The sequence below is a fragment of the Neolamprologus multifasciatus genome, chromosome 13 (genome assembly GCF_963576455.1).
Source record: "Neolamprologus multifasciatus chromosome 13, fNeoMul1.2, whole genome shotgun sequence".
NCBI classification, from domain to species: domain Eukaryota; kingdom Metazoa; phylum Chordata; class Actinopteri; order Cichliformes; family Cichlidae; genus Neolamprologus; species Neolamprologus multifasciatus.
This window is the reverse complement of record NC_140451.1, coordinates 11836156-11859286: the sequence shown is the minus strand read 5'-3', so window position 1 is coordinate 11859286 and position 23131 is coordinate 11836156. Positions and strand designations below refer to the sequence as shown.

The 23131-nt window shown below is 43.6% G+C and overlaps 1 protein-coding gene across 6 annotated transcripts in view; it reads right to left on the bottom strand.

The window, feature by feature from the left end:
* The window catches only part of sipa1l2a (signal-induced proliferation-associated 1like 2, genome duplicate a), a 79603-nt gene that overhangs the window by 8520 nt on the left and 47952 nt on the right, over window positions 1–23131 (bottom strand). For 4 of the 6 annotated variants that reach the window (XM_085183688.1, XM_085183692.1, XM_085183689.1 and 1 more), the window contains 9 exons: window positions 19093–19367; window positions 13108–13359; window positions 10286–10432; window positions 8818–8915; window positions 8554–8642; window positions 7015–7388; window positions 4148–4420; window positions 3026–3079; window positions 788–926 (listed from right to left, as the gene is read on the bottom strand). In XM_085183688.1, the coding sequence (XP_085039814.1) occupies window positions 788–926; window positions 3026–3079; window positions 4148–4420; window positions 7015–7388; window positions 8554–8642; window positions 8818–8915; window positions 10286–10432; window positions 13108–13359; window positions 19093–19367 (1701 nt within the window). The remainder of the gene's footprint in view (window positions 1–787; window positions 927–3025; window positions 3080–4147; window positions 4421–7014; window positions 7389–8553; window positions 8643–8817; window positions 8916–10285; window positions 10433–13107; window positions 13360–19092; window positions 19368–23131) is intronic. The other 2 variants (XM_085183691.1, XM_085183693.1) reach the window with 2 other exon arrangements.

Here is a 23131-nt window from a genome sequence, read left to right as displayed (position 1 = left end):
TTGTACTGGCTACTTTCTTTATTCGTGGGAAGCAAAATTACATTAATATTATGTGTATCCAAACAAGCTCAACACGCATGCTTTCATTTGAGACAGGTGCTGACGCTGCCTAGTTGTCTTGCAAGTGCCAGATTTTGTAAACCATAAGCTCGATGGTTGGAGGCAAGACAAACAAATCAGAGGACTGCTGCTTCGTGTTAGGGACGAGGCCTGTCTGTGCCAGAGGACATGCCTGTCTTCTCCAGGGAACTGAAGTGCATTTGTATTAGAATTGAGCAGCGTCCAAAAATAACCCATTTGTACATCTCCAGAGTCCCTTCCTGGTAGATAATGGATGGGGGGGATGGTGCAGGGAACTCTAGATGCAATTAATAGAGACTGCAGGACCCAGAAACATCAAACATCGATGCGCTCTCTGGAACTTCCTGCCTTTAATCCATGACATCCCGACTGAGTAAACTCAGCCCCTTGTTAGAAATTAAATTAACCAAACACTGTGCCAGTCAGTGGTGACTGAAAGGGTCCTGTGTCCAGAAAGAGAGAGAGAGGGAGGAATCCTATCAGCAGTGCCAGCATACGTTTGTCCTGCTTTCACTGGATTCCCAGCAAGAGATTTTCCAGTCTGGTTCTGCGCTGGATTTATTCAAAAGGAGGAAGTCTTCTGAGGTTTTTGTAGATACATCGTGTCAGTATAATAACAGAATTGTGAAGTGATATTTATTTGCATATTACACAGGACATCATAATAATGATAAATTAGAGGTTAGGGTTTCATTAATGCCCTCACCTTGCGACTCCTGTCTTCTCCTGGTGGGCTGTCGGGCAGCATCATTTTAACGTATTCCTCTTTCGAGAGTCTCTGCAAAGATTTTCCATCCCGCTCAGTGGCCTGGAGCCGGCATGCGGCCTCTTGTGCGTACAACTGCCTGTAGATGACACAGAGGGCAAAGAAGAGCATGGCTCATCACTAGGGTCACACAAAATACATCCCAAGGGGAGCAGCCTTGGAGCCATCACAGCTTGGGTTCAGAGGTAATCCCGGCTACTTAGAGAACAGGGACAAGGATCAGTCTTATCATGCCAACATCAGGCGCTTCCCTGCTCCATGCTAGTCAGGTGAATGCAGGATAACGGGGATGGAAAAGGACCAAGGGAGGGAACTTATTTCCAAATCTTACCCTGTTCCACATCACTGTGCCAAAACCATGATTACACAGGCTGCAAATAAAATCCAGCCAAGCACTGTGAGAGGTAGAAGGGAAAACAAGGGTTTGGGACAGAAATGACTTCCAGAAACAAGTGGAAAGCACCAACTAAAGGAGTGTTCACAACAACAACAACAGAGGGAGACATGAGAGCTGTTAGACAGGGCTGGAGAAGGACCCACAAGAGGTGACATGTTTTGTTAGCAGTGTGGTTGTCAGCAGGGTTTTGTCTGAGAACATTTAAATGATTCTGAGGGTGTGGAGAGATTACGGGGGAGGTTACAGGGCACGGAAGATGTGCCCGACCAGGCTGGTGAAGTCATGTGGCTGTGAGATCTCTGCTTTAAGTGAGCAGCCTGAGCTTGACACACTGAGTGCTGTTGGCAGGCTGTTAGGTGGCCGCAGGGAGCTTCGCTAGATGGTTAGACGATGGGACAGCCTAGTTATGACGGCTACCTCCAGACACTGTTGCTGAGAGCCGCACTGTATTAAGCTTTTGGCAACACGGAGAACAGTTCCTAAATATATGTACCGTGTTTGCTCTATTCTGTTTGGCAGAAAAATAAGTGCAGTTAACTGAATTTTGTACACTCGTTGTTTGATGCCAAAAACTGCAGCAAAAAGTCCTCTGTTTTCCCACTCTACCTTGACCTGTCCATTTTCGCCCAAAGTAATTGAGCCATAATTATGAGAAAACTGGAACAACATTAAAGCCCTCATCTTTGGAGTTAAATATTACTCTGCTGTGCACTGGCATCTGTTAAATGCCTACAGTGTATAATTAACTTCTCAAGGGGCAGTGAAAAAGAAAGAAGGTACGTTTTCATCCACCTGTTTTTAATACAAAGTCTGAGAGCTTGTGAAAAAGATGATAAAATTATTTTAGACTTAGTCCAGTTAGAAACAGCAAAGAGATCCAAAAGAGAAGGAAGTATAAGTGTTGATAGTTGTTTGTTGCTTAATATTGTGATGCCTTCTTTCGTTTCTCCTATCATGGACAAGCCATAGATGCAGTGATGCACATGCTTTTTTGTTTTTTTTCTTTTGGACTAAAGACTCTAACAGTGGAGAAAAACATAATAATGTAACCAGCCATCCAACCATTCAATTCATTGTCTGTCATGCCAATGTGAGGTTGTCATGGGGTACACAGGGTACACAACCTGGGCAGGGCGCTAGTCTGTTGCTCTGCTAACAGAGAGAGAATGACAATTTTTACACCTACAGCTATTTAAGAGTTTGCTCTGGATTTGAACGCAGGGCCTCATTCTTGATGCGAGGTGACGCTGCTAACCGCCACACCACCATGCCTTCCAGTATCTAGACTGACTCAAATATTTCTCCACGCTCATAAGTTAGCTGGCTAGTATGCCGAGCTAAAATGTAGCAGAAATGGTTCACAGCACTCAGAGAGAAGCAAATAGTTTAATCGCAGATAGAAAAGTGTTTCTATTGGCCTTCAGATAATGTGAGGTGGAGTCATAGCTGTATGGGAATACACTGTCCCAGACGAAACATAACCAAAGGGAAGCAATTGTGATGTTAGCTTTGGTTGTGGCTATTAAAATTAAACGTCTAATAGAGATTTAAGCAGAGAGACTGAGAAGATATTAGATGGACAGTACACAGCAGTATGAATCTGTAGTGGAAATGTCACAGTCACTCATGCACAGCTGGTTGCTGTCCACTTTGAGCATGGTCCACAAGGCAGAACCAGCACTTGACACCGGAGGAGTGGGGGTACAAAGAGGGCGGGGCAGTGTGCGGGGTAAGCAGGCGGTGTCAGATCAGGACCACAGGGTTCACTCTTAACTGTGTACCTTGAACGCTCAGACAGCATTGTGAGAAGGAAGGTTAACAAGCTTTCCGCTCCTCTGAAACAAGAAGCAGAAGCAAGAAAGAAAGAGCCCACAGTTAGAAGCACTGTTACACATCCAGCCTTACACACAGCGTTAGAACAAATGAGAAAACTTTTTAGAATTGGGGGAAAGAGAAACTTCATTATGTTAGGACAATATCTGTGAGTAATATTAGGCCATTTATCACGAGGCGCTGTTATGTAAGATGAAATAAAACGGTAGGAATATATAAACAAACAATGGGGTGGGTAACTGAATTACGGAGCTTTTTCATAAGTCGGCAGAAGATGACTTCAGTGCATGCGATCAATCACACAACCGTAAGTAGCAAATTTCACAGCCTAAATGAAATTACTTGGGAGCTGGAGCACGGGGCTCCTTCCAGGGCAAAATCTCACACTCTCTCTTCCAAAACACGCCCCGCTCGCAAACATCCTCCAAATCAGTGCACACAGACAGACACACACAGCTACACTCACACCGTAAAAGCTGTTTCGCTTTCACCATCAATGGCTCTCTGTTCTCTACAGCAAAACCATTTAATCACCCGACAGATACAGTCAGTCATCACTGCTCTACAGACTGAGGATTGCATACATTCCTCTTTCTGTGCGATACAGGCTATTCTGCAGATGGCGGCCCTCAGACTACATGTGCGACAGCGTGCGTGTTCCTGTGTGTGTCTTGATGCTTGGCTCCCAGCAGAGATGGTCGAGCCTGGCGATCCACAGGGACGCGGCTTCACGGGAGCGATCAATAACCGTAAGTGACATGTGCCAAGTGTATTATGTCCGCAGCTTCACTGAGCTTATTTATTTTGTGGCTGTCTGCTTCAATCAAGGCCACTCTGTGTAGGCTGATCGCGGGGTTGGGTTTGAGGTGGAGATGCAGCAGTAAGACAGAGAAAAATGTGCTGACAAGAGCGCGATTAAAGGGTGTTTTATTTAAATGTGCCTACTAGCTAGTGATAAAATCGCTGTGAAGCACGTGAGCTGAAACCTCTCTTTGTTTTTGTAGTTTTTTTGCACATTTGCTGATGTTCTCACACATGCTCTTCTTGCTTTCACTCTCACATACACTCACCCACACTCTGAAATGTTGGGAGGTTCCTCAGTGCTGTGGGCAGCATCATCATCATCATCATCATCATCAGTCGCCTTCCCGCCCACTGTGAATTTGCAACTGGACTGTGTGCGTGCCTGTCCACAAGCCTCTGAGCCGGGCCCAAGCCCGGACCCCTGTACCAGCTCTGGCCCCGAGCTGCTGGTCTGGGGGATGGTGTACACCTTGGAGGAGTCAGCAGACATACAGTATCTGGCACCACGGGCCAGGGGACTGCCAGAGTGGTGTGAGCCACTGATCAAACAGCAGAAAGAAAAAAAGAAACAAAACAAAAAAAAGGCATAACATAACTCAAAAGTGACCACAAAATGAATGAATTTAAAAACAGAGAAACAAAAAAAGGCAAAATCATAACAAAAACATAAACAAGCATTAGCAATAGAAATGGTGCTAGCAACATGTCAGACGTAAAGAAACAACCTATTAGGATGACTTCTTTAAACGGAAAATGGTTTACGAATGGTCTCCATGCTGCCGGGGTCGCTACGCTTTTCCTTATTCTCTGTCATTTGTATCCTGTTACAAGGGTGAACACATGTAGGCTCAAACTGTCTGTTTCTGTGGGGCAACAAAGAAAGGAAGGAAGAAAGCTGGCTTTTACAGAGGGAGGAGTTCAAACAGCTCAGACAGAGGATCAATTTAAAAGGCACTAAGGCCCGATATAAGATAAGTACTGATTATGAATATTTTGAATCATGTGAATCACGCAAAGCTACTTGCGTAGTTTCCTAAAAAATATGGAGCTGTTCATGAGGGCAATAAGCCCCCCTTTAATCTAAAAACATCAAACCGCCCTTCAACCTACACTGGAAGAGAATTCGGTTGCAGTTTGTCATGTGAATATTCCCCCTGAACTTTGTCCTTTCAGTATTTAGTCAAATATCAACTGACAAAACACATTAAGGGGTCAGTGCACTCTAATCACATGGAGGCATTTTCTGCTTATTTACAATGCTGTGCCTTAGGCTGATTTACAGGCTTACAAGCAAACACAAAATAACTGCATGCCACGAGGAAAATACTATTATTTTTGTTAACTGGGGAAGGTGACCCTTGAAGTTATGATCAAAAGGTCAAATACACACAGCTGTACAGCATTCATCTCGACTGAATGGTGTTTTTATATCACTTTACTTTCTGTTATTCCTCAAATGTGTAAATGCTTCGCCTCAATCCAAATAATATGCAAGATGATAAAGGATGGCGATGTCACACTCTGCAGTGATGTGAAAATGAGCCATGCATCAGGTAATGAACGCTGCCTTGCTTTGCTTTCTTTGCTCCTTTATCTTCCATTGGCCTTTCACATTTAAGCACTCCCCCTCTCCATACACAGTCTCACATCTGCTACAGCGTCCTTCATTATTTCCATAATTAATATGAAAGTGGATAGTTTGTGTGCGTGTCTGTTTTTTTTGTTTTTGCCTAATTAGGATTCATCTATTAGCTGCAGAGATGGATCTCAGATTTAGGTCCATAAAAGATGTTAGGGTTTTGCTACTCAAACATTCTTCTAAAACACCCTAAAGACATGAGAGCTGGCTTTGGCTGGAGGCACAACACACTGTGTTTCCATATTCATGCCCATCTGTGCCACACCCTGCAAATGTGCTCCTGCTGCTTCACTGTTTGCTCAGATGACACTCGGGTGTCAAAGACCATTACATAAAAGGTGGGAAGCATCAGAGCAGTCAAGGTGATGGCATGGGCTCTTTTCTCATTTCTGAGTGATATCCTGGCACGGTTACTTCTTTATACCCCCCCAAACAGGTCAATGATCTCAACAGACTGGGGGACCATAATCCTATACGACATCACCAAATGGTCACCCGTGCTGCTTCATACAGACAGACTGAGTGGCTTCAGGGCCGACCTTCAATGACACCATTTCTCTTTCCCAGATGGTCCCACGTCAGGTAAGGAGGACTTAAAGGATAGTGTGATGAGCCTCCTGATGTTGCCTCGGCCTGACAGCAACACTGACCAGGAGCTTTCAGCACAACTGGATGATCCAGACTGTATGTCAGCAGAGAGGGGGCACGGCTGGGTGGAAAGGTCAGTTAACAGCCAGAAACCTTCCTTTTGTGCATGTGTTTGTCTCTGCATGTGTTCAACAGATAGTGGGCCTGAAAACATCTACGTGGTGGAATATAGTGGATTTTGCCGAGAGCCATTTAAAAAAAGGCAGTGTTTGAAAGTTCACAAAGGCAAATCAATGACCCAAAAAGATGGAATTAAGCCACACCAGGAAAAAATATTTGACCACAGCAAAGAAAAACAGAGTGCTGTAATTGACTGTAAACTTTTTACCCCTTGAAAGCCTACTAGGAGCTTCTGGACTGAGAGGTTTTAGGTCATATTTCAGGCCTGCTTATAGAACAAAATGACTGTTTGCATCAGGAGTTACTGAGGGTAGTCTCTGCTTATGTAGCTACTATTGGGAAAACCCAGAAACTACTCTAATGGTCATAAAACCACATCTTTATGGCGGTGTGAAAAGGTCATCAAATGTCATCTTTATGGGGAAAAGCGTTAAAGCCTCCTAGGAAGGTGTTCATGCTGCAGAACAACTTTAGCGCTGCGGAGCATGAATCCTTGAAGTCTTTGAGACGCTCTGTGTTTTTCATGATGGATTTAGAAAGCACATTTTAAGACAAGCATCCAAAAATCTCACTTAAATGTTATATTTGTTTGAGATCTAATAGCAGTTAAGGCAAGGTTCAGCGCTGCATACTCAACAACAACTTCCATTTAAAGTTATCCTTTAATTTGTCACACACTCAGCCAAAGTCAATTGTTTTGTACAAACGAGGACAAAAATGCTGTACCTGGAATGGGACGAGATCTCGCTCAGGTCCCCGATACTGCCCTCTGTCACATGGCTAGACAAAATGGCAGAAGCATAGCCCTGCGGTAGGTACATTTTCCCATGATCCTCTTCTGGCGCCCCATCCTCGTGGTGCTCCGACACCCACGGGTGTCCCTGCTCCCCGACTCTTCCCTGCAGCAACACTCGGGCCCCGGGGGCCACGCAGGGATTAGTGTCTATGCCGCTGTCAGTGGATGCGCCTTTGATGTACGTGAGGCCGAGCATCTCGGGGTCCATCAGGTCCCCAGAGCCAAAGTGCTTATCGTCACTGTTGCTGGAGGCATTGCTTGAAAGAGTGTTGCTACTTGAGTGGCTTGAGTTTTTATCACCCGCCTGGCACAGAGAGGGAGAGAGCGAGAGGGGTGAAGGAGAAAGAAACACAGTAAATCAAACGAGGTCAAACAGCAGCTGCAAATAATTCTTACGGATGCTTTAACATTCTTGCCGTACCAGGCAAGGAGGGGGTTTACCCATCAGGCTTCCTCACACGGTCATGTGTCCCTGACTGAGGCAACAGCTTGTTTTCTTGAGGCCCATTACACTGTCAAGTAGTTGACAGTAATATGTAGGCAGGAATAAAAACAGACTATGCTGAATGTCACATACTTTGCGTGCAAACTCTGAAATTGTGATGCTTATTTGAGGAATCCAGATGATCATAAGCTTTGTTTTTTTTTTAGCTCTTTTATCCCTCAAGCTCAAATACATTTAAGGTCACACCAACTTATTCCAATGTGCATCATCAGTTTCAAACCATGGGGATCAACATCTATGCCTTATTTTAGAACTTAAGCCATGAATTACAAAGGTTTGTTCTGTGATGTCGTCTTTACTATGATTTACTGCTAAATTATTGATGCGGTTTTAGTCACAGCATAGAAAAAACAGTTGAAAAATCAGGCTCAGTACATTAGAGATGTACAGTGCCAATTTTTTATCCACTTCCAACAGTGGTGGAAAACACCAAAACATGTTGTTTAGGTGCATTAGCCAGCCTCCAGCATCTGAGGAGAAAGAAAAAAGGAAGGCAGTGCTGGGCAAAATAACCATAAATCAGAGGAGGTGGGGAGAATATAGAGAAAGGAGAAACGAGGGGCTAAAACACTTAATATATTCAACCTTCAAGGAAAAAGTGTCCTAGAAACGCGTGAAAGAACCTGAAACAGTGATGAGATGAGATTTCCGTTAGCATGCTGATGAAGGGAAAGCGATAACTGCAAAGAGCGTCTAGAGGGGACAACATGAACATATGACTGAATGCCCCAATTGAACTGATTGCAAAGCCCATAAACAAGGGCAATCTGAGCTCAGCCTGAAACAGTTGGGGGATATAGCAGGTCTGACACAGACTCTGTAATGCCAGCACAGCACACTTCAAGGCCGAATCAGACCAAGTTTTCAAATACGAAGACCTTCCCAAAAGTCGCAAATAGACTTCCAAACGTTATTAAAGTCACCTGGTCGGCTTCAATAAAGTGAAAGTGGATCAGACATTTACCTTGGACAGCTTGTTGGGCGAGTCCTTTCCTCCTTCTCTTTGCTTCAGAGGGTTCAGGATCTTGGTGGAGGGGATGTGCCATTTGGCCTCTGTGGAGCCAGAAGTTACTGTTACTATAGAAGCAGATGGTATGATTCACAGACTGTATGTAAAAGATGGCAGCAATATATGTGGACAACAGTTTGTGAGATTTGCTTTGGTTTCAGGAGTGTTAAGCTCTTGCTATACAGACATGCATGTTAACAATGACTACTTCAGACTAACCTGCAGACCTAGTCCTCTCCAGGGTGGGCTCTCTGTGGATCTCTCCATCCCCTCCCTGGATGTCCCCTACCAGCTCATGCAGGATAGGGGAGGGACACCTGATGGGGGGAGAAAAAAAGAAAAAGGAGAAAAAGAAGGCAGGAGGGGGAAAATGGGCCATAAATTCGTTTTTCTATAGAGTGTGCTCTCTATTCAATTAAGAGAAAGGCTTCAATAGATTCACCACAGATGTACAGCAATTAGCTCAACATCATTTAAGGTCAAAACACTTGAGCTCATAATAGAATAAAGAAGCTGCCAGACAACGCTGACAAAAGACCTTTTTTCATTGGACTCAGCTTGCCGGGTGCTTTTTACCTCTTGACAAAAGGGTAAGAGCAGTAATTTTTTTTCAATGCGCGTCTTAGTTAAACCTTTTAGAGCTAATAAAGTTTACAGCAGATGAACAGAGGCCTCATTGTCTCCTGATCTCCGACAAAGCCCGGCAGATCAGTCGACATGTCTGCCGTTCTGCATCGGGGCAGCTCTGACAGGGCGCAGTGGTCCTTGGGTGTTCAATGCACATCTGAGGCCTTTGACAGAAAAGGCAGCAGTGGGGAGCTAAGCCTCTTGTCATGGTCTGTAACCACTTACAGACAGACATCGGTCTCTCATGGATTCTGCTCATGTACAAGAATCAGCCTGACAGATGTTACGCCTGCGCAGTCCACAGTCTGGGCTGCTCCGCGACATCGTTATATAATTGACAAAATGATAAAGAGCAACATGTTGAAAAGAACATATAATAAGAGCAATAATTAAGTTGACAGATGATACAAAGCCAAATACTCTGACTCTCAATAATTTCTCTCTTTTGATTGTTCATTAAACCCTTTTTTAAATTAAATTGTTCTCCAAAATTCTGTCATAGTTTGTTAGATCGCCACGTCAGTCAGATTCCTTAAAAATGATTTCCAATTACATTTAAGTGCCACCTATTCTTTAATTTACTGAATAGCATGAGAAGTACATGCCCAAAGTAAGAAAAACACTTCACTTAGGTGGGATTTTCAACAGCCTTTAACCGCATGCTTCAAATTAAAAAGTGCCCATTTACATTCGAGGTAGCTTTTCTGTTCGTCTTTGAAAGACATCTTGAAAGTAAAGCTTTGAGATGACTTCACGGAAACTATAATAATGCATGTTAAATAAAACTCATCTTCATGACAGGCGTAATTTTATTGTTTTGTTAGATTACTTCCTAGAAGAAGAAGAAAAAAAGCATGACGACTGGCCAAAAGTGCACTGATGATTTGGTCATTTCATGTGGAAAAATTGCTGTCATTTTGCAAAATTGCAAGTTCTCAGAAATAGTGCTGGGACTGATTGGAGCTGCATTCATTACTGTAAAACCGCATAATCCTGGAGAGACTACTTAAAGGTTATTTCCAAAAAACTAAAAAAAATTCACACTGCTGTGGTCCTGTACCCATCATATCCAGGCTGCTGGGACCATGTGCTGCTGCCACAGGGCCCTGGATCACTGGAGGACGACTGGTTGCTGGGGGAACTGCGGTAGTGCTGGTCTCCCTTGTTACATGAGGTGACCTGGGGATTCTCCATATCCTGCACAATTCTGCAGAAAAAAGAGGGACAACAGACAGAAGTGGTTAAAAATGATTACAGATAGCCCATAATATATATATACAGTTGTAGTTCTGACTAATACCAACAGCTTATTTATTTATAAAGTGCGGATAATATCCTAAAATTGCACTTTAAAACAATAAAAATAAAAAATCCACAATGTATAGGGACACAAATAAAGGAGGGTATTATCAAATGATTGTTAAATGATCATCATCAAATCATCATTTGGAAGGACTGTGAATCTTAAGGGCATCATTAAAGGCTTTCAAAAAAAAGAAAAAAGAAAAGTCAATGTGAGAAAATGTTAGAAGAGGCCAAGGTGTCTCATTTTCAAAGGCAGAGAAAGAGGTTAGTTATGGCATTAACCTCATTCAGCAATCCAGATGGTGATTCTCTGTGCCATTCCTCATGCTTAGCTTATTACTAAAGTTTAGCCCTTTCACCTAGTTTGACCATCACAGCCTCTGAGCTAATACCTTGAGATAAGATGCTTTGCTTGCTTTCGTCTAGCCAGGAAAAACTTGTGGACGATGGAGTGAAAAATACACACTGTATGTGACTTATGTCTGCTGCCTTCCCTTTAACCAGCACGCCAAATGAGGTAAGATGAGCGGACGGAAATAAGACTGCAATAACACAGGCAGTATGGCTTTCACATTAAAGCGTAAGCCAAGTCTTGTCAGATATCCTATACTCCTTATATCTGCTTCTTTCGTCCTTATACATTAGTTTGGAACCAGGTCTGAAATGACTAAATCTTTATTAAATGCAAAGCCAAGAGAGACTGTCACCTGGAGCAGGCATTCAAAGATTGGAAATTTGCAGATAAGCGACTGAAAATGATCCAGTAGAGCTCGGATTCAAAAATGCAAGTATAAACATTCACAAGGAGACACAATTTAAACATCAACACTTTCTGCTTCCTCATTCGGTTTCCCTTTTTTTTCCCCCCTCCACAGGGAAATAAACTGTCAGTATCTCAGTTGTGCCACACATCATCAAACACTCTGGCCAGATCGCTATGTTTTCTCTCTGGCTGTGTTAGTCAAGTGTCCAGCCAAGTCCAGGCACTTCAATTTGAGACAGAAGCGGCTGCTTTTCGTTCTCCTTTTCTTTTTCTCCTCATGTTAAGGGAAAAAAAAAAGTTTTGAGGGGAGAGAGATCAGAGGGTTGGTCTCATTTGGCTGTGAAGCAGTCGTCATATTTTATGGTTGCAAGTCTAAATCCAGCTATACGTGTGGATGAAATGGCACTTTATCTGAGCTATAAAGATTCTCGCGCGGCCTTGCGAGACAAATGGGTCCATGCCCCCTCAAAGCCTCGTGAGATGAGTAATTTAGTGAGACCACCTGTCGGGCTCCATTTTTGTTCATTTAAATTTAACGGGAAGGTTAGTGGTTCGGTTTTTGTTCAGACCTCAATCAGAGTGTGTGGATTTTTAAAAAAGGTGCTTTTAATAAAAATAAAATTAGTTGAGCAGCACAAACAAATGTCCGGCTAACTCATGCTGATTTATTCCTACAGATCCTGCGACTTTATGACACAGTCTCGTCTTCCTCCCTTCCCCTCCTCCTTCTCTACTCCCACTCCCTCTGGGGCACTTCATATCGCGGTCTAGGGAAGAGCACTCTCTTTGTTTCTGCAGTAATTGGATGAGATGAGCGGAGCTGTGTCAGTGTCCCCATCACCTCCTCCTCAGCAGGGTGCAGGAAAAGGGAGGGAGTGGGGGAGTTGGAGAGTGAGAGAAAGGAGGAGGGGAGTGAGAACGGAGAGCTCCGACTGCTAGGGACTCGAGGCAGAGAATGGCGGCCATTATCCCAGTATAGTCGAAACAGGCAATACTGGACGGGCGGGGAGTCGGTGTGACACACTGGAAAGGTTATCGTGACTGTAGGGGTTTCATTAGAGTGAACAAATCACTGCTTTACATGGCTCAATGGAGATGTCCAAAAGAGACAGAGCTGAGGACGGGAACAAAGTCTGAGCGCAGCCTTATCATCCAAAGGGAGATGAAAGCGGAGCCGTGAATTCATTTAACTAAAATGCGCCATTTATATGTATGCAAATAACCGAGCACAATAACAGCTCCTCAAAGTGTAACTGCAGCTCTTTTCTAAATAAGAAAGGCTGAGAGTTCAAAGATTTCATCTGAAAGGACGCCGTCTTTACACTGTCGTGTTTGATGACGAGCCTCCGTTTCTGAAAAACCTTGAGCAGAAAGTTTGTGTGTCAAAAAAAAAAAAAAAAAAAAATTAAAAAATGTCTCACAGGATCATTTCTTTTCTTAATTTGTTTAGTTAATGTTTTTTTTTCCTTTGCCTTTTTGCACCACTGTGACATTATGTAAATTTGTCCTGGCATGTGTGCAATGCTTACACATGAAATGTATGATAAAGCCGTCAGTGGATAACCACATTCATAAAGACCGAGTGGAGAAGCTATTTTCTTTCAGCGCGGGTAACACTTAAGCTCCTTTATTTGTATGTGACTCAATATTAAGCAGTGAACAGTGTATTTTGTCATTGTGCTTTTGTAATGCAGCCTCTCTGCCGTACAGTTATTCGATCGCCCGTGTTCAAGCGTTGCTTTCAACCCTTAACAAGTGCCAAATTGGGCATAGGCAAACAACCAAAGAAAGCTGAAGTGGAGAAAAGTGAGCACCTGGAACCATCTGGCAACTTCCTGTCAAAGGAGGTGCTTCGCGGGATAGCTGCCTGGTGCTGCTGGAGGATCTGCTGACACTGCAAGCGGTCGGGGCCCTGAGTGGGCGAGCCTCGGGATAGCGCTCCGGCAGCCGTGGGCACCCGATGCCAGGTGGTATTTCTCCTGAAGGGCGTCTTGTACTCGCACGGCGTACCCTCGCTGTCCACCTTGTACTCCACCATAGGTATGCGGTAGAGCTCGGAGCAGCCCCTGAGAGGAGAGGGGCGAGAGGGAACCAAGGGTCAAAGTTCATCAATAAACAGAAAATGACAGGAGATGACGTTTTAAGTTATGCGAATGATTAATTAGCAGGATTGAACCTATTAATTTGACCTATAACCTCACATCACAATATGTTAAATATTTTAATATTTTTCAGCCATGAAACTGAAAATTTCATAATAATCTGTGAAAACCAGGATGAAGTGTTCTCACGTTGCCTCTCCAGGACCCTGCTGAAGCACACAAATACTTTTATTTACCCTGAGCCAGATCTTTAGACTTATATAGTGTTTATTTCTGCACTACTGACAACAACAGACCCACAAACATGTTCACACACATTTGAAAGCGGAGCACTAACATCACTTAAAATAGTTTCCCACCATTTCCGATCATTTTCACAAAGCTAAAAATCTGAGCTCGCCTCTCGGCCAGTAATCGGTATTCCCCGAATTGCTACACACTGGTAGCTTTTCGGTGCACCGTCTCCATCCACTTACTGCTAACATCAGTGAAGATCTCTGGGATGGACAAGGCCTGTGATGCCATTTCATGCAACATTAATCACCGAGGCAGCGGCTTGGTGCGTATGTTTGGAAAGAAGGGGAGGGATGGGGGTTAACCGGGTGGTGGGTCAGGGTTAAAAAGTGTGAGCACTCTGCTCACTCTCCAAAGGCATTTCAAGCATGACCCTAATGATTACACTTGCCAACCGCCCCCTCCTCACCCCCTTTAAAGTCCATTTTCCAGCATCCACTGGAGAGTGGAAAGCTCTGTATACTTTTGCTGTGGTCATAAATGTATACATAGAAGGGTTTGAGGAGGGTGCACTGAAGGAAGGAGGGGGGAGTAGTAATCCTTCTCAGAAGGACCCTTTCATCAGTCTGGGCCATGGGTGGCTGGGCTGTTTACACCAGACTTCCCTCTGGAGCTGCGGGTGTTATAAGATATAACTAGAAGATCATCCTTTGCTTCTTCCTCTGTGTCCTCTCACATCTGGTTGATGTCACCGCCAGCTGGCCTCATTCATGATGAAGAACTACATCCTGCACCTCTTACAGTGCACATACTTAATTGTTTTTACAATGTGCATGCTGCATGCATCACTGGTTTGGTATATAGGACAGTGAGAGCATTGAGCGACAGTACAGCATAAGTGAAGCTGTTGTATGCGTATAAAAGCTTAGAGATGAGAACATTACCTCTTTACACTCAATTTGCCACCCGAGCTCATTCAATTATTGTTCCAGACACAAAAAAAGACCCCCAAAAAATAAAAAAGACTGCTGGTCAATTGTTTTTTAACATGGCTGGCACTAGCTTGATTAACTGTGTGTGTATGTCTGTGTGTGTGAGTGTGACAGAGAGAGAGCGCATGTGTGTGGTCATACTAGGTTGCCACACATCATTACTCTACAAAGAGCTATCCCCAGCTAACAGCTTGTCAACAGTGAAGGTCTCAGCTTTATGCTCTTGCTGTGCTTTTTGCTCCAGAATGACCAAGAAGTGACAAAGTGATTTGCCCATATGATCCTGTGGTGTGGGTGTGGTCTCTGGCCAGCTGCAGAGGAGGGGTGACACAGTGAGCTCCCGGGGCGGCGCAGGGGCGGGGTTGACAGGTGTGCTGGGTTCTGACATTGATTGTGTGTCTTTTTATGTTGACAGTGACAGTCGGAGGGAGGGCGGACGTGACAGCACAAAGAGAGCGGGAGTGGCTGTGAATGAACCCACATCTCCAAATAAAAGTTTTGCTGTCAAAATAGTCGCTCCAGCGTATGTTTATTGGGTCCAACGCTACAGATCCAAATAATCTCCATCAGCAGTACAACTGCAGACTTAATGGGAACAGCCTTCATATTCATGTATAAGGAATGTGCCTCTTGTATAAAGGCGACCCGAGACTGAGTGTATAAATCATAAGGAAACGGCAGGAAACGGGTGTTTGGTCAACAGTTAGAAAACTTTAGCTGGAAGCTGGTGTTGCAGGAGAAGCTGTCGGACATGTCCAGCCAGGCATGAGCAGAGGAGGAAGCGAGTGACTGGTGAGAAAAATAACAACCGTCTTTTTCCTCTGATTCCACAAAGAACTGCTGCGCCTCTCTCCCAGTTTAATGTGAGTGGCTATAAATTATGCCACAATGGCCTACATAAGCTTAGAGAAAACTACACAACTGGAGACAATGCACAACTAAAAATAAAGCTCCAGGGGGAGGGGGGGTACTTTGACCACAAAATCTACAATCTAAAATCAACTTTACTAAAATACCATCACAGGTCATTAAAAATGTAATTTTAAAAAAAACTGTGCTAAGCTTTGTTAGTGGGCGATTGGTGGAGAACATTCAGCTCCTTCAGTCATTCGGCTCTTAACGAATCACAATAGATCAGTGTGACAACAGGACCTTAGACCTCAGTCAGAGAGCTGTCAGTCCAATGACAGGGCCAGCAAGTGAGGGGGACATGCTAATCCATTCCCACAGTCAGAGTCCTTGTCACGGCAAAGAGTCACAGAGGTCGTGACCTCCACCAGTGCTGTGCAGACTGTTGTCAAAGGGTTCATTAAACGAGGTGTGCTGAAGACTTAAAGATAGAAAAAATAGACTGATCTTTGCAGAACCCCCCCAGCTCCTATGAAGAATGCGAGGGGATTAAGTAGGACAATTTGTGATGCAGTTTCTAGTTTCTTTGGGTTTAGTGGTGCTCCATCTTGGATGGGTGCTGGCATGGGAAGTGAGAAATCCAGCTTTGCTTCAGTCCAGATGAAAATCCACAATGACAAGTCTGATGGCACTACAAAGGAAAGGTCACAAGTGGCCATCTGATGTCATAGTCGGCACTCATTATCAGCCGGGCTGTGACACAGGCTGAGGACACCATTTCAAAAGTAAATCTTTGCAATTAAAACCTAAAACGACAATACGATATTAAAAAAGAGAAACAAAAAGCCGGGACTCAGCCGGAATAAATGTCAGGGGAAAAAATCCTTACTGGCCACGTAGCAGTTGATGTTCTGCTTCTATTTGTATGTCTTGTAATGAACATACATTTTAGTCCATATTGTACTGATCCTTCTGTTTATCCTTACATCTCTGATGACCGCAGACCAAAACATACAATCTCTGCCATGTTCTGTACATCGCATTCCTGTTTCAAAGAGCTAATCTTTTTCATCTTTTTCTCATTAGTTTTGATCTAAAGCCAACATGCTGAACTTGTTTAAGGCTTTTCAGAGTGATGATGGAAAAGCCTCTGGTACTGTGCTGAGCTATAACCACATCCTGCCCCCCAGTGTAAATAAATACAGTACTAGATAAGGCTAATATTAGAGACGTCTCACAGCTTCAGGCAGAGGAGGGTAAATCCATTTAGGGCATAAACAGCTTCAGGAGGTTTGCCACAAAACAATGCTACACTGTATAAATGATTCCTTGTTGCACTTGTTGCAAACTAATGTGACATAATCTTAGCAACAAGATGACAACATCACTCCTCGCCGAATCACAAAAATAGGAAGCCTAAACAATATTGGAGCGATTTAAAAAGAATAAAGAGGAAGCTCCTTCCAACCACCGCATGTACTTATGAAAACATTTTTCCTTGTCATGGTAGCAGCGTGGAGCCAGGGTACATTGTTTGAAGGTCATGAGACTCTTGTCCATTGTTGCTAGATTAGTCCTCATCTCTCTGGCCACGGGGGACTGACTGGGGCCTTCGGCCCCCTGCTGAATTCCTTTCCTTTGAGATAATGCAGAGAAACTGGAGCACTTATTGTTGACTGCAACACTTTAGCAACTCCAAGACGCAGCAGCGAAAAGTGTTGAGGGCCCTCGAGATTCTTCACCTGACCTCTCACCTCTTGATTTGTTGGGAGTCTTGGGAGAATATTCAGAGGAGCTGAGATGGAGGCGTTTGGTTCTCATGGGGGCGGCGTTGAGGAACTGTGTTTCAGTGGGGACGGGGAAGGCTCAGCAGCACTGACCAGTTTGCCGTTCTGCTGCTACTAATGCTCACTAATCTGCCAGATGCCTCTATTAGCAAATGCGATATATGGGTCACACTCTGTTCGTAACGAGTCACAACACATATTATACACATTTAGTATGACGTAATCACTGCACAAGCTTCTGTTCATTTATGTTAATTTCTAACCCCATTTCTTATTGGCTGTCCAGGCTCCCATTAAACAGTCACTTCAGTGGTTTCAGCTAAACCAAGCCAGAAGTCTTCACCTGGCACAGATGCCACGCCAAAAGCTCTCTCTATCTCCATCCTGTAAATACTGCTCTGATAAGCTGGACACATTTGTGGAGACAAAACCAGTTTCGGAGGATGTTCCGTTTTTATCTGCTTCTTCCGTTCCCGGACCGTGACAATGATTGCATCGTCGTGTATCATCACAGATCGTGGCGAGAGGCTTAGACGGCGGTTCTGCCAGAGAGGCTGCTCTGTCGGCTTCACAGACAACACACGTTAGCTCGCCATCTGGGGGAGCAAAAATGTTGCTCCTCTGTTGCCAGACCAGAAAGCAAAAGTTAACTACTATGCATGCTTTATATTTTGATGCACACATACACACAGCTGTTTAATCATATATTCATTCAGAACATTAAGCAAGGCTGTCATTATCATTATTTACCAAAACACTCACCCATCAGGGATTTATCAAGATATTCACCAATCGCCACTGTACTTCATGTGTTTAGAAAGCACACAAATACAGTCAAAGAATGAAAACACACAGTGATTCATTATCTGCTGCCATCTATGTGTTATTACCTTTAACGATTAGCTGGTATATTAGCATTACCTGTAACAACGCAAACAGAAAAATGGGTTTGTATTGAAATATTCTTTCTGCACATTGTCAAGCCATTCTGTCGTGGCTGTCTGTGACAAAGTGGAACCAGCATTTTCCTGGTACATAAATCTGTCAGCCTGAAGCCGAAGAAAAACAAAGATGTCGAAAATGTGAGTGTGAAGGAGTGACGGATACGATTTCACAGGGCTGTCTGTCTCGCACAGACAAAACAAGCAGATGTGCTTTCAGAACAAGCATTTTACACAGACCTTCGTCTCTTCCCATCACACACACACAAAGGAAAAAAAAAATCATTTGAAACACGCTCCCTCATTTATTTCAAGGGCGGTGGACTCTCTACATGGGAGTGTATCCCTAAAAAAGGAACACACTCCCATCCTAATTGCTGAACAGAACGTTGAGCGAGGTTAGAGAAAAGCCATCTACAAATGTGAGCTGTCAAACAAAGGCAGCGAGAGTTGAGCCATTAATCAAAAGCCTCTTCTCATTATCATTAGTGGGAAATGCTGACTGTCCGTGTCTGCGGCTCTGCAGGCCTGCTGAAGATTTCTCTCGCAACAAAGAAAGACTATCTCCAGAGAAATCAGTGGAGGACGACATCATCTCCGGTGCAACACAAACAGTATGTAAGCATTTCTTTATGCTAATCGCCTCAAACACGAGAGCAAATGTCAAGCTAATTTACACCACCTGCCAGGAAAAAAAGAAGTAAACCAAACTACTTTTCTGTTATGGCTTCATTAATTTTGGGGGGAGCACCTGCTTTTGTCTCGCTAACCGCAGGACAACAGGAAACAACAACAGGAAATCTGCATTTGATTTTAAGTCATTTTGGCTTAATTGCTGTAACAAACGTGTTTGCACCGAGGTGAAAATGAGACGACCAAAGAGTGAGGGTTTACCTTCGGGGAGTGCCATCTTCATAAGGTTGAATTATAACCACTTTGACGGTGACTGAGGTGCGCAGCAGGTCAATCATCTGCTCGTGAGTGAGGGTAGCAACGGCCACCTTGCAGATCTCCACCAGTCGGCTGCCCTGTCTCAGTCCTGCCTTCCAGGCGAAACCAAAGGGCTCCACGTCGGCTACGATGCCCTCGAAATTGACGTGGAAGCCGAGCTGGCCGAGGCCATTCCGGCGAAGTGTCATCTCCGTGGTTTCGCACCCTCTGGTGACTATCTGGAAGCAGAATGAAAACGGCTGGTTTTATAAAGGCAGGTGAATTTCTATTTCACGGCAGAGATCCTGAGCTTTAAAAACCGAAGGACTTAATAGATACTTTAGCTGGAAACAGAATGCAATACACATGACAGTGAGGAGATGAGACAGAGAGAAAAATGAATGATCTTAATATTCTTTAATAAGAGCCTTCAAAGCTAACAGAGTATATTCCAGCAGCAAATGGTTTGCATCGTTTGTAAGATATGTGTGGGTTTTATTACACATGCATGCACAAGAAAAATACTATCAAAGCCTCCAAAGCAGAAGCAGAAGTCCTTCGGCAGCAAGCCTCCAGCATGTTTGTTTGGCTAATTCAAAGAACCTTTCAAACTTGAAGTTAATAAGAGGCTACATCGCACGGCTAACCGCCTTGCCAAAGAGCCACACACAAATACACACCTGTCTCTGTGGACAGTAACTACAGTGGCTCTTTTTTCATGCTGCATGGGGAACGCAGATCTAATTGGCCCCCGAGACACGGACATGTCCACAGAGCAGAGTCTATTAGGTAAAGTCAGTGTCAAGGGAGAAGTTTGGAGCGTAATATTTATATACAAATACATAATCTGCATCAACTGGCAGTTAATTAAAGCACTTTTTCCCCCCACACCCAGCATGAAAAGATGACTCACTTCACCCTCTCTCGCCATTGTGCAGACTGCTGCCAGAGACGTGACACTTTCCCTAAGGATTCTTGGTGGACAGTCTCTGCTTGTCCAGTTGCGCTCTTGGATGAAAATGAAAGTTGGGTCTTGTCCAATTATGTGCTTACATGCAAATTAAGTTGCTCGCTTTGCTCAGTGGCGGCTTGGCATCATCCTTCGCTTTAATGCAACTCAGGTTCAGTAAAAGTTCAGCAACCTACTTGCTTCAATGGTTTTATTTCAGCACAACACAAACACAGCAAAGTAAGTGGAGTAGTGGAGCACCTATTTGCACAATGATGACATAAAATGACTGACTACATTATAGTTACACTGCGAGCACACATTAGGACTACACGGTTTATGACAACGAATGGGGAATAAAACCTCACGCTACATCCAACGAGCTTTAATCACCCATTGGATTAGTCTCGGTTCAGTTGTGGGTGACTGCCTCCATTTGCTTCAGAGTGGCAACTAGCTTCAGGGACACATTACCACAGACTATGGATTGTCAACACTCCACACCAGATTCTCACGTCGGCAGAACCCCATTATGAACCATCATGCAATAACTGTCTTCTTAATAGGATACAACTGTAAAATTTCAGCAAAGGAGCCCATCCAGTAATTATATACAAACACAGTCCCAACTTTATGTGCTAATAAATAAAAAGCCAAAGATACTTCGGGTTCAAAATCTAGAGAAAAGACGCCGAAAATAAATTTCCAAAAAGAACTAGAAATATGAAACATAAAAGTTCTCCGGGGTAAAGTCTGGACTAAATGGTTTGTGTATGAAGGCTTCTGCGTTTGGGACCATGAATCAAACAGTCCTTTTTCAGAAATCCATTAGGCCTAAATAATAGCTTTCTAAATGCTTTCATTAGAGCCCTTTATTCAGTCCAACCACCAAATTAATCTGCTCAGGTTCTGCTACGAGCTGCTCAGATTCATAACGCTTGAATCTAAGAGTGCATCCATCATCTCACAGGAGGTATTTGTGGCCTGTGAAGATACTTGGATGAGAAAAGGGATATAAAGTCAACATGTGTGCACGTCCTGCTGGCCAAACCAATAACAGACTAATAACCGGCCACAAAAACTACAACAAACATTATCAGCCTCAAATCTGTTGCAACTACTGTTGCCAAACAGTGTTACTGGCACTGTTCCTCAGTGATAGGTCTGACAGTCGGACACTGCTCTGACACTGATGCCACCGTCTGCAGAAGCATGTTTCTCAGACATGTCAAAACCTTGTCATTCTACTGGAAGTGCGGACTGGTAAATCTGTGGCCGCTTTATACTTCAGGAATCGGCATCAACGTCATGTAGCTTCTTGTGTGATTCTGAATGTTTTAGCTTAACGGAGCTCAGCAGCACTGTGGGACTGCAGGAGGTTATCAAAGCTTTTACTTGTCTGTAACAACATGTATGACCTCAAAATGGTGCTAATGAGCACTAATTAAGAAGCTATTTTATTGATCAACATGCTGCTTCTCTCTGTTATATGTGCCAGTAAAATTGCTTGTTGCTTTTTGGATTGTTGTTTGAATAAAGAAATAATCATAAAGGCTACCATGGCATTTTACTACTGACAGCATAAATGATAAGGAATCAGAAAATTGTTTACAAATACAATTACAAGTGTTTAAAATGTCATCATATATCATATAGAAAAGCAATATAATAATAACAAGGTTTGGAGTTAGGAGAATGATTAAAAGCTTATCATAACTCATTTAGTACATATTTAATCTAGATAAACACAATATAGTATTATAAAACTATTCCAAATTATTTAGTTCCACCTTTCCCAGCTCATTTATTTCACTACTTTGACCCTTCTGACACACAAATTGATAAACTGTCAATTTCTTGTATTTGACGCACCGTTGTTGCATGTGGTACATAAAGAAAACGAGAAGAGCGATTATGCTTTCCTCTGGATGCAAAACAAAACCCAACCAGACAAAAGAAAGTGGCGTATGTGGCACCCGAGCAAAGAGAACATGCATCGTAAAAACTGAACATGCGGCGACCAGCTCCGCAGCCCGGAGAGCAGGACGCTATCACAAAGCTTTTAGTTGTGCTCTCACACTGGGCTCCTCTGTGTGTTACAGTTGGCAATCTGTTCGCATTACATCACAGGTTGGGCAGCCTGTAAATCCCACCAATGAAATTTGATTCGAGTCAACCTCCGGGACATTTGGGAAAATGCAGACACCTTTGGGAACAAGTATGCCTGGTCAGCTCATACCCAAATAAATGTGCCTACAGCTTGCTGCTGCATTGCCTGTATCACAACACAAACAGTGATCCGTACTAACTTTATAATACTTTATAAAACTGGGCTGTGAAATATTAATCAGGAATTCCTTGGAGAAGTGGACAGAAAATGTGAGTGGAAATTAGCATAGCGAATGAGGAAGTAATGTCCTTTGGCTAATCACGAATGCTAATATATCCCGCTCTGTCCTTCCTTAAGATGAGTGTGTGTAGACACTGAATGACATCAGTGTCCTTTAAAGAGTAATTATGGGAAAGACTTCGTCAGGTTCTGGTGTGACTTTCTTTTTTTTTTGGTAAGGATATGCAGAATCTTTGTGCTCAGGTGCACATTTATTCATTCTCATTCAGAAGCTCTTCTGAGAGTCTCAGTTCATTGCAAGAGGTGATAATAAAAATTATCCGAACCTCCTTTAATCCTCAGAAGAATCTGATCCTCATTCAAGGTTTTTAGCAGGAAATTGGTTGTTACTTGTTGGCTGAACAACTGATTTGCTGGCTAGGGTTTGCTGCAAATTTCAAGACTGCTGATGCAACTGCCAAAAAAGGGACTGTGCGGGATAAGTGCCGGAAAGCACACAGCCAGGCATGAAAAAGGTCAGGCACAGCTCAGGTTTGGATTTTGGGATTCAACCACGATGTTATTTAAGGAAAACAAAAGGCTGCCTGATTAGAGCTTCACTTAACAAATCATGGGAACTAGAATAGGAAAAGCAAGACCCTGCAGGTACACAGGAAGCAGAAACAAGGTGTCTGAGGACAGCATCTGGGCTGTGTAGCCAGGTG